This window comes from Mixophyes fleayi, chromosome 8 (genome assembly GCF_038048845.1).
Source record: "Mixophyes fleayi isolate aMixFle1 chromosome 8, aMixFle1.hap1, whole genome shotgun sequence".
Taxonomy (NCBI): Eukaryota; Metazoa; Chordata; class Amphibia; order Anura; family Limnodynastidae; genus Mixophyes; species Mixophyes fleayi.
This window is the reverse complement of record NC_134409.1, coordinates 3,625,326-3,637,693: the sequence shown is the minus strand read 5'-3', so window position 1 is coordinate 3,637,693 and position 12,368 is coordinate 3,625,326. Positions and strand designations below refer to the sequence as shown.

Here is a 12,368-nt window from a genome sequence, read left to right as displayed (position 1 = left end):
ATTTTTTGTTCTTTCTGTACCATGTTGTGTCATGGGTCACTGCTTTCTGTATATGTCATGTACTGCGCTGCGGACCCTTTGTGGTGCTTTATAAATTAAAGATAATAATAATACTTATAATAAAGCGCTACGGAATCTGCTGGTAATATATAAATAAATGATGATGATGATAATTACCATGAAAGCATTAAGGAGAAGATTACTTGGTTATTAATGTTATTAAGTAATGCCTTGTGGGCTATGCATGTAAAAAAACCAAAAAAACACTTTCTCTTCTATTCGCCAGGGTAGATTCTGCCATTTACTGTATTCCATAAACTGATCGCACATATCTGGTCAGTGCTGGTCCTGCAGGGGAGTTGGGAGGTATAGAGAAAGCTGACCCGTGGAGAGCATAACACATTCTGAACTCCGCTCGCTAGGATGTGAGATGTTCCTGACTATTCATAGCCGGACTGTCCATCTACTGGCACCCTCCAAACTGGCTGCTGCTGCAATACTCGGTGAAGTCCATGGTGCTCATATACTGGTGAAATGTTCGCTCTCTTGAGGTTCATGATAGCAGCCATGTTTGAGCAAAGCTCTGTAACATATGTCTCCAACTATTGAATAAACCTATAGAACTGAAGGTCCGGTCTTCAGCTACAGCAGCCACGATTTCTCATAGAGCTAGATACGCTCACCGATACTCAGTTGCCTCCATTTTTTGTTCAGTAGAATACGTTTATGTCTAAAGGCTTGTGCATAAAAGGGAATATAGACAACTAAACCCTGATCATACTAAACAGCAGACTGAAAAAATGCATTATATACACATGTCCAGAGAACTAAGGTGTAATCAAAACAAAGCCAGTGTGAGCCATAGACAGGGAGAAATGTAACATTCTGAAGTCAGTGCAAGTGCAAAATTCCTGTAACAAATTGAAGTCAGTGAGAACAGCAGGCAAAAATAACTAACAATCTGAAGTCAGTGGACACGCAAGTCAGAGTAACTGAGACAATATGAAGTCAGGGCAGGCGGCAGACCAAAATATCTCTTAACAAGCTGAGGTCTGCACTGACCTCAGCTTGTTAAGGCAGTTAAACAAGCAGAGGTTGGTACCGGTGGCAAGCCTTGTAATCTTTGAACTAGCAGGGTCCAAACATGAGAAGACTAGAATGTAACTTTTTTGTTCATGCAAACTCAAACTTGCTATATGTTAGTGCAAATTTTACATCCAAATGCAGTCTTAGTATGCCCTGCCCCCCCTCCTATTGTTATATGAATATCTCTTGGAAATAAAATATGATTTATTACAACTGCTCAATAATATAACATTAATAGACTCATAGACATGGAGGTTGCCAAATCTCCCAAATAAAACTTGAGGGTGAATTGTGCCAAAAAATCTCTTAAACTGGATAATACGGCTGTGTTTGTTTTCTGGAAGAGTATTTTGCATCATTCACAGATGTCCAGAATTAGGTACAAACATTGCATCTGTCGATCTGTGAGAATAGTATTTTAGAAGCTCGTCTTCCAAATCATTTATTTTCATACGGCTTTTTATATTTGCCTTTCCAGTAAAATTACTGAAGCTGCTTATAGCTTGTGAGAACAAAAAATAAATACAGTATATTGTGGAGAGATCTCTTACTAGGTTCATGGCACTTTCCTTGTAAGGATGATAATTACACAAAACAGAATCATCCTACAGGATTTTCAACTTGTTTTTATTAAATCAAAGAACACACTAACAGGGCCTCTATATGAAGCCATAGACCATGCCTAAAAAATGTTCAGGCATTTTTAAGTTCATTAGCTATCGAATAAAAGCCTAACGCAGGAGATATCATAGACTGTTTTGCATTAAATTGCAGTCTCTATAGTTTCAATGGGAACTGGGGCAATTTAACAAGCCTAACTCTTCAGAGCTTGAGCCGTTGTCTAACGCCATCTTAGCCGTTCTACCCTATGGGGAGGGCATTGTGGTAAAAGAATCTTCGGATCCCTCACCGCTGGTGGGGTACCCGTTGCCAATGCTGTTAAATCTAATGCTGAGGACACCTACAAAAGAAAACCGATTTGAGAAGAAAATGACAAGAATATACACAGACTTACCTGGTCAGCGACTGTCTACATATCCGATCCTAGCAAAACACTGACAGGAGTTTCTTCCGAATGTACAGGTGTCCGCCAGTAGTGTCTGACGTCAGTGCGCTGTCAAATAATTTTTATTTAAAGCGGTAATTTCCGGACCCCTCCCTTAACAGTTAACCTGCATGGTCCCGACATTGCCACTTTAAATAAAAATTAATTGACAGCGCACTGATGTCAGACACTACTAGCGGACTCCTGTACATTCGGAAGAAGCTCTTGTCAGTGTTTTGCTAGGATCGGGTATATATGGACAGTCGCTGATCAGGTAAGTCTATGTATATTCTTGTCGTTTTCTTCTCAAATTGGTTTTCTTTTGTAGGTGTCCTTAGCGTTGGATTTATCAGCATCGGCGAAGAGACTACCACTGCTCACTGCCACTTTACTGTTCTCCCCTCATTCCACATGTGCAAAGCCTTTACTATAGTAAGCGGAGAGGAGGGACAGACTAAGGCAGTTTAAAGGTAAGGAATGGAGCCGTAAACACAAAAACCAGTTAATTATTAAATAAGCCCATAAGTAGAAAAGGGTCTCCCCAACAGAGAGAAGTCTCCGACCGTCAGGATGACGATAGCGGCAATGAAAATAAACTTTAATATTTCAATGTGGCACACAGGAATTATTGTAAAGAATATATTTTTAAATATATATATATTTTTTCTCAAAAATGTGCAACTGAAAGGCCAAGTCACTGTGCATCCCGCTGGAGGATGGCTCCCAGCCAGTATCACTCAGCTTCCCCGGAAATATTTTATTAGTAAATTATGGCGATAGGAGGTATAATGTGGCTGCCCATTTTAGGGTGTGTTTCCGTGGTAGCGGACAACTGCTGAGCGCCTCTCTCCTCCCGCAAGTTTACCTTAGGATCTTATAAACGTTGGTATTAATGGGGGGTAGTCCTAAGATGATATACAGGACATCTCACAAAAGGTTGTACAGAGCATTCTTACAAGAGCATTTTCCAAAATATGAATAAGGACATTATGCTCTCAGAGGACAAATATGCAAAATATGATGCGCTACAAATTACGCTTCTAATGAATGGTCGGTATTAATCTGATCATATTCTGGCCAGTGTTGGTCCCAGTAGGAGCCACCATAAAACTACATAACTGTCCTACTTGCCTACTTTTGAAAAGTAATTTCAGGGAGATTGTGCAAGTAACATGTTCGTGTGGTGCGCTGCCGAAGTGGGCGTGTCCTGCTCTTTCAGAAGGATGTGTCTTGGTCCACCCATGGGCATGACCTGCTCTGCCCCAAGCAGGGACTGGCTCGCAGACTTGAGCCCTGAGGACTTGTCTCAGCAGCCTCTTAGGAACATTTTAAAGGGAAAAATGCAGATGGCCCAGTGACCCAGCCCAAAGTAGCCGACTATGGGACCGGCCCACGGAGCAGATACCCCCCTGCCTTATTTGTATTTGACTAAAACTTATGGCAACACTGCCAGTAACCAGGCAGCACAGAGGTGAAATTATTGCTGCACCACTTCCCATGCAGAAGCATTGAGGCCCAATCGCTGGTGATAACCGGGTGACTAAATGGAGCAAATAAAAAAAAAACTTTTTATGATAGAGCTGGACAAATAGGCACCAAATTCTTTACCTATCAAATATCTCTCAATAAAACTTAAACAAATACATCTGGCCTTGTAATAAATTATTAAATAATAATAAGTTGGCAGTTATGAAGACACAGCAGGGATCTGGGAAGTTAGTCTATCTTCCTGGGAGGTCTCCCAATATTTTGGGAGACCCTCAGACATACTGGGAGATTAGGTCAGACAGACCGACCTTTCTTTTATAGCTATTTTGTTATATCAGTCCTCAGTGTTGAAGAGTAGCCATTTTATTGTAGTGCACCTCTTTCTGTGTGCTGGAAAGTGGCGGCCATTTTATTGTAGCACAGTGGGGGTCTTAGGAGGTCTCCTAATATTCCCAGAGAGAAGTCAACTGGGAACAGTGATATAATACTTGTTTTGAAGTTCAATATCTTCATGGGGTTAAGCTGCTCATGATGTCTCAGGAGGTTTCTAATATTATGTTTTTGTTTCGCTTTTTTTTTTACTTTTGTGTTTGTGATTTCCGTGCCAGGGACCAAACATTGGAGATGTAAAAATCTGGAGTCACGTCAGGTTTGCATCTGCTTTTGTAAAATTGGGCGAGGTCTGCGTATTATTTTATTTTGGGATCTGGGACAAAACAAGAGATTGTGTCCTCGCAGTCCAGCTTTGCAGAAGTCAGAACACATATTTGCATCTTTGTAGATGAAGGGACAGAAAAGCTCATTCATGAAAGTGCAAAAATATGTCTGATAACACATTTCCATTTGTGCAAATGAGTCTATTTACCTGTCTTGTGAATACCTAGGTACTCGCACACGTTATGTGGGATTGTAGGTATTCCTGGAATAAACATGGTGGCAACGGCAATTCAGCCTCTACTGCTTTCTAATGCCCCCTCCACTAGGCTTAATCTAACTTTATTTATCTCTTAGTTCATGAGAGTGAAGATACATTGTATTTATTATGTGTCACTTTTTATTTTTGTACAATTATTTTCTTAGACGGTTATTTTTGTGTTTATAAGTGTGACAGTTACACGCATGAAATGCACACGGATGACATGGATATATTGTCTGTGGTGCGGTAACCCTCAGCCCCCCACCAGATCTTTGCCTGGGTCTGACGACTGGGGAGCGGGGACTTTAATCTGAACTAGCGGTTCTTGGTGTTATTTGCACAATAGTGATGGATTATTGACATTTCCCACCAATCCCAATACAAACAGGCAAATTTCTCCTTGTTGTATGTGCGCCGGCTGTTTCCTCTCGTTATGTTAGTATTGTTGCACGCTGTTCGGTGCTGACCAGACAGACATCGGTAAAGCACTTGTAGCCACTTTCTTACGCTGGGCAGGTTGGTCAGACGCAGGTCACAATTCTCACAAGAGTGATCTCCCGGCCTGGTCCTGCCATGGAAGGGTGTGACGTTTATATCTGTATCAGAGATGATAAAATGTGATAGATTGTAACTAGAATTTGTTTCATAGTTACAGCAGAATGTCCTCTATATGTTACTTATCAGAATGTTGGATGGATATTTTGTTATTTTAAACATATAACCAGATATTACTTGTATAGGAATTATATGTTAATTTGGGGGAGCAAACTCCCCGTTACTTGGTTGCAGTGGCCGAACTACCATTGGTGCGGCAGGTGGAGATAATGGGGCCCGCTGCATGGCAGATGCAGAGGGTCGGGGGCCCCGGTTCCCTCCTCCCCAACTTCCACCACAACTTACTAGTTCCACCTCTGCTCGGTTGCCCAAAGGTCTTGCGCCTCTCGGACTCTCACAGACTATCACACATCAGTAAGACTTACAGGAGGGTTTTAGGAGGGGATCATGGGAAAAAGACAAAAACTTGCACTCAGAACAAGCTGAGAACACAGTAATGTGTTTATAGTGTATTGTAAGTTTTTTTCTTTAGTCAACTTAGTTTCGTTTCTTTCATCAAGGAAAATAAAAAAAGGTTAGTTGGCCTTTAAATATGCTTTTTGCTGTAAACATTTGCCCACTATTTTTCATTGTACCGTGCTTTTAAATTAATCTAATGACGTTCATGTTACAAGCTCTATAATACGCAGATAAATAATGCAACGCACCAACCCTTTTGCTCTTGCCAAAATCGATGAAATGGTGTCAGATAATGTTTCTGTGAAATTAGGATCCTTGTCCCAGGGGTAAAATACAGTCTAGTAATAACATTTACTCATGAAAAGCAGATAATACAGCGACCCAGGACTAGCAGAGCGTCCCCCCTCCTCGCTGGCTCAGGAATAACTTCATTCTGTCACCACAAACTCTCCAACTCACGTTCTCTGGCCATAATCTACTCTCCATCTGCCAGACACATCTACGTATTTCTATGGACGTTGCTAAGATGAGATGATGGGTCCCTCAGGAGGGATTCACGTAGTCGCTGATGGCCTGACCCCTAAACTATGATAATACAGAGGACATCTGTCCAAACCATGGTAGACTTCCTCGTATTAAGTCATCTGTGAGACAAGTGGATATTACATCCCTTCTGTGTGATACATGGGGCAAAGCAGTGACTTCATCCTGCAATACACTACACAAATGGATACAATGTAATAAATGTAACGGTCAAGCTGTGTTACAATGTATCCATTTAATCTGTTTGTAATAAAAAGTTAAGAGAAATGGAATTTATTGTGGAACCTATTATCTCTGACTGTTATATCATTACATACAATGTCTATTACATTAATTGTATTTATTCACAGTGACGTATAAGATCATACAGACAGACGTTTAATATGTGTAAGTTATACCGTTATGTTGTCTTTGCAGGTTCTCCAGACCAGCACCTATGTTTCTTGATGATTCCTTCAGGAAATGGGGGAAGATCAAGGAGTACGTACCTCCCTTTGGCATTAAAGGACAAGGTAAATCACAATTTTTATAACAGTCTGCGGACTGATTTGGATGTTTTCCTCCCACAGTTACTTAACGATGTTTATTCTACATATTGGTACTTTTCATAGAGGAGTTGGGTCAGCAGTCCTAAATGAAACCATTATTATTGTAATCGCTTATAACTAGTCCGACACAGTGGCCACATTGTGTCGGGTACCTGGTGTCAGATACCTGCAGGTAATATAGTTAGAGGTTAATACAATAATAGTTTACTAGTTTCTTTTCTTTGCACAGTCATTTTTGCTGAGTAACTTCAAATCTGAACGAACAGCAGCTTGACCGGAAACAGGACTGGGTCCTTGAGCAAGGACCTGTTTTGTCTGTTAAAGGCACACAATTGCGGCGTGTACACCAGTTACATACCATCGAGCCTGTGAACGTACGAGTGGAGTATTAGATCTATTGTGATGACTAAAGCATTGTTACATAATGAAATATTACACTTTAAGTAAAGCCGTTAGATACTAGAGCGCTCGTTGCTTACACAGATACAGATACTGGGGTGTTAATATAAGGTAGATATATCGGGTGGAGTAACGGGAACGCCATCAAGGTGTAAAGTGATATATTACGGGGGACCAGCTCTGACCCCAGGGAAACCACAACTGATAAAAAGAGCAAAGAGGGAGTAACATTGTTAAAAGTGACAATAAAGAAATGGTTGGAAAAGTGATCCAGCATCAAGTAAGTATTATTATTATTATTATTATTATTCATTTATATAGCACCCATCATTTTATACAGCGCTGTACAGAGATCATTTAATCATTCAGATTGGTACTGCTCCATTGGAGTTTACAATTTAAATTCCCTAACACACACAAACGGACTAGGGCATATTGTCAGCAGCTATTTAATCTACCAGTATGTTTTTGGAGTGTGGGAGTAAACCGGAGCACCCGGAGGAAACCCACGCAAACACGGGGAGAACATACAAACTCCACACAGATAAGGCCATGGTCAGAATCAAACCCAGTGCTGACCACTGTGCTACTGAAAGAATTTAGTTGTAAGCATTGTATTGTTTCAAAGGTTGTAGATGGTTTTAGGAGAATTAATAGCAAGAAATGATTGTTACATTAGCAGACAGAAGACCCTTAGACACATAAATGACATTGGATTTACAGTGAGATGCAGCTCACCGAACCCAGACTGACAGGTGCCCATCGGAGGGTGCGCAGATATGTAAGTGGAGGTGACAGACAGGGAGGTAGTTTGAACAGACTCTAGTTAGGCAACAATCAACGTATATTTGGTTTCGAGAAAATGAAACGACAGGTTGAAGATTTCTGTGTAATGATTACTGGAGACAGCTGGGAGCAAAGCAAGAAAAAGGAGTAAATTTGCTCCTGGACAAACCATGTTACAATGCAAGGGGTGCAAATTAGTTTATTATATTGCACATAAGTTAAATACTGACTGTTTTATCATGTAGCACACAAATACTTGATACCTTTATTTTTACACTGACATTTTAAAGTTGATCTAGGACAGTGATGGGCAAACTACGGCCCGCAGGCCAGATCCGGCTGACTTAGAGGTTTTATCCGGCCCGCCAATATTTTAAAAAATTTCATTAAAATATGCATAAAATTATTAGGGCCGACCCTGTGTGTCAGAACCTTCATTTTTATGCCTTCCCAGCTATTTCCTCCATTACACTTCATCCTCCTTCCTAAATGGCTGAAAGTCATGTGAGAAGAGATGGGCTGGGCCATCTACTAAGGCGGATTTCGATTGGCTGCTGTGTTGTCAGTTAGTGGCTCACCAGAAAGACGGATCTGCAACAACCAGCTGAAAAAAGTGCTGTGTCTGTACGATCGCTGCACTTATAGAGGTAACACTGCTATATAACACCCTCCCGTCCCATTCAAAAAATTTGTATTATATATTTCGATATTTGAGTTTTTTAATAAATTATATTGGCCCGCCTAAAGTTTTTCTTTTTTATTTGGCCCGCTCCTGAAAAAGTTAGCCCATCACTGATCTAGGACATATCCTACCCCAACTATAAATCTGCCCCACATTTTAAATTTAACTTTTACATTATTTATTTAACAGTCACTGTTGCCACATTTTATTCTTATGGGCTATGGCCCTCCCCCTGTTCCTGGTGAATAAAACACACACACACATTGAGGTTACCTTGTGCACATTGTATAGACATTCCCGACTATGGGCCTGATTCATTAGGGATCTTAACTTAAAAAACTTCTTATTTCAGTCTCCTGGACAAAACCATGTTACAATGCAAGGGGTGCAAATTAGTTTTCTGTTTTGCACACAAGTTAAATACGGACTGTTTTTTCATGTAGCACACAAATATCAACTTTAAATTTCAGTGTACAAATAAGCTATCAAGTATTTGTGTGCTACATGAAAAAACAGTCAGTATTTAACTTATGTGCAAAACAGAAAACTAATTTGCACCCCTTGCATTGTAACATGGTTTTGTCCAGGAGACTGAAATAAGAAGTTTTTTAAGTTAATATCCTTAATGAATCAGCCCCTATGTCCTTATCTTTGTAGGTCTGTGTGTTCTCCCCATAGCTGCTGCTGATGATGATATATATCCTGCATTAGGCAAATTAGCGCATTAACTGCAGTCCTCATTATACTCAAAGGGGATTGCGGTCTGAGCAATTTTATCAAGCTCTGAAAGCTTATATTTTCGGAGTATGACCCTGCTGGACAGAGCCGTCTCCACAGCCCTCCTGCTCTCCCCTTACGTTAATTTCCGTAAATGACATATGTCGCGTATGCACCGTAAAGACTCCGGGTCAGAATCCGTAGTTAACGTTAGAAAGAAGCCATCGCAGGACAACCTCCTATCGGATGCACTGTCCCTACATGACTTCAGTAGTAAATTCATTGTTAATTCATCTGTCATCGCTGCAATGACAGGTGATAATTAACGTCAGATTGTAGATAAACAGGCCTCTTAGTCAATGCAGATTGTCTTATATAAAAATGTTTCTCTTTCCCGCTGCCCCCGGAATGTGATGTGCTCCATGTGTCAGTTTTATTTAAGTGACATCGGGAATCCTATCACTTCTCCACGATCCAGATGTTCCTTCATCACTTGGCTGATTTGCAGCATAAATGATTTAGCACATTTCCGTCTGTAGTGACCTCACCGGCAGGTTAAACCAACTACAAGGAGAGAGCTACCATCGCCCCTTTCCTCTGCACATGCTACCTGATCTGCTGATCTTTGTCACATTGCGTCTCCTCCATGGGGTCACCCTGGGTGAGCGGCATCTGTTTACCTCCAGTGCAGCCAGCTGGAACGCTCTGTACAATCCCAGGACTGCTGGTGGCCACCGCCAGCCACACGTGTGCAAACACTGACAGGATGGGTGGTAGCGTCCTGACAATGGCTCTCGTTACAAGTCATCTATGCACAATAGAACTTGCCATGGGTAATGGTAATGGCGTGCCACCATGTTTACATTCAGCTCCTATATGATTTATTGGCTGAGATGGCACACTCCGGTAACCAGAGATGACCAGGCACCCAGGTGTACATGCTGCACTCATATATATAGTACAAATCCTCTGTTTGCTGTGACATTGTTTGATAAGAGAGCTGACGGCCACCTTGTCTATGGGAAGTGGGTGGAATGAACGTGTTGTGGTCAAGTAACATCCGTTTAGAAGTCGATTAAACGCTGCTTGAATGTTGCTACATTGTGAGGCCTCGGTCTGCGATGTTCTGGAGGGAGATGTTTGATTGACAGGTTTATGATTTCAGTTTTGCAGATGTTTGACGTAGTGGTTTATTAAGGGAAACATGTCACCCCAGAAATCTGTTCTGGAGTCTGCAGTTTAGGGCAGTGTAGTATCTCCACCTATATTCCGGGATTGCTGCCTCTTTCCTTTGGAGGTGACCCAGCTCTGCTCAGTCTTTTTCTCCTTCTAGCCTGGGGCAGTGGCCTCATATAAAGTTAAGAGCAAAGCAAAAAAAAAAGGAGCAAATTTGGTCCCAGACAGCTCACGTTGCATTGCAAGCTGGGCAAATGCATCAATTTTAATTTTTTGCATCTACCCCACAAACATTGGGCAGCTTTATTTTTATACTGCAATTTAGAGTTGAGTTAGGTTCTTACCCACTGACCTAGGGTCACGCATACAAAAAGGTCATTAATTAACGGAGGGGAGAGTGAGAAGGTTGATGGTGAGTGATCTGAATATCCCTCTCCTGCGATGCTCTCCCCATCTCAGATGCCATTAGCCTTCGGTGTCAATCTCGGAAAGTTAAGCTTTTCAGAGCTTGATAAATTTTCACACACCCCATTGAATGTTATGGGGACTGCGGTATTGGCGGTACTGTGCCTAATGCAGGAGATATCCCTAGTATCTCCTGCATTAGGCTTTTGTTAAATTGTGACTGTACTTAAAAATTTCTAAACCGTGCAGAAAATGCGTCATGATTTAAGGCTTGATAAATAGGCCCCTAAATCTGTCCGTACATTTTAAATTTGCCCCCCTGCCGTGCAATATAGTTTTGCCAAGATGCAAATTTGCCCCCTTTGCTCTAATTGACGTCCAGTTTGTTGAGGACCGCTACATGTTAACATACAAGCTGCCTTTATAAAGGAGCTAGTGATAATATTCACACATATATATGTAAATGTTTCAGTGGTAGTTCAGAACGGAAGAAATATTTATGATCATGGGGAAAGATTTTTTCCCTGCACACAGAAGACGATATTCCAGTAATCCCATTGAAGTACAGCGTAGTCAGTCTCTTCTAGCAGAAGTGACTTCTAACAGTAAATAACAAATGTATATGTCAGGTTCTTTCAAGTACGGGATCTATCACCTAAACTACAGTTATACAGAGAAGGGGATTTTGCATGATTTGTGCCACGCCTAACATGTACTAAACTGTCTTTCCCCAACAGTTCACTTTGAAACATATTTTCCTACACTCCTGGAATATCCAGGCAGCTCCTAAATTTCAGGGAGTTCTCCCGAACGTCCGAATGAGTAGGCCATACCCTCCCGAAGCCCACCCACATTGGGTGGGGCCATGATATGATGCACGTCACACCCCCACCCCTCACAAATCTTCTCCCTTGGACCTCTCCTAGTATAAAACGTAGGCAAGTATTCATTGAAGAACATTTCAATTGTAACTCCGGGAATGTAATTATCTCCTTTTTTGTTATTTTAAGTAATATGTCAGACTCGATGGGTCTCGCTATTGGTAAGCGTGGTTTACCAAAAGGAAGGGGACATGTTTTTTGTCCAAGAGTGAAGTTTTCTAGATGGTTTTAATTATGATAGTTGAGTTGTCCCTATTAGTAGAATAAAATTGACACATCCCACAGTTTCATTGATTCCATGGTCTGCATGGATAGTTACATTTAACAGTCACCATAGTGTAAGATGTGCGTATACATGTATGTGTATGTAGAGATAACTTTTGGTTTACATTGATTGAGCCCTATTTGTATTTGATCCCTGTTTTATGTGTACATTCATTTTAAGTATACACCACTACATTTACACATCACATTAAGGCTGGGTACACTACAGAATTTTCTGACCAATGTGTTATTTACAACGATTGTATCAACGACTGAAAATAAGAGGTCCCGATCAGCATGTGTACACGCTATAAACGTTTTGCAAGATTTAGCTTCAGATCTGTGCTCTTCATCTGTTATAACCATCGGCTGAAAAGATTGTGGCTCTGCAAACTCTATGGAGATCCTGACTGTGAGT

At 41.1% G+C, this 12,368-nt stretch overlaps 1 protein-coding gene and 1 long non-coding RNA gene across 8 annotated transcripts in view; one reads left to right on the top strand and one right to left on the bottom strand.

Annotated features, from left to right (window-relative positions):
• Positions 1-12,368, top strand: part of ST3GAL3 (ST3 beta-galactoside alpha-2,3-sialyltransferase 3) — a 239,927-nt gene that overhangs the window by 188,018 nt on the left and 39,541 nt on the right. For all 7 annotated transcript variants that reach the window (XM_075181687.1, XM_075181688.1, XM_075181689.1 and 4 more), the window contains one exon: positions 6,510-6,604. In XM_075181687.1, coding sequence (XP_075037788.1) covers positions 6,510-6,604 — 95 coding nt within the window. The remainder of the gene's footprint in view (positions 1-6,509; positions 6,605-12,368) is intronic.
• LOC142098854 (uncharacterized) lies at positions 4,569-6,976 on the bottom strand. Its single transcript, XR_012678446.1, has 3 exons — positions 6,009-6,976; positions 5,436-5,510; positions 4,569-5,131 (listed from the first exon to the last, which is right to left on the bottom strand). It is a non-coding gene; the product is annotated as an uncharacterized LOC142098854 (long non-coding RNA).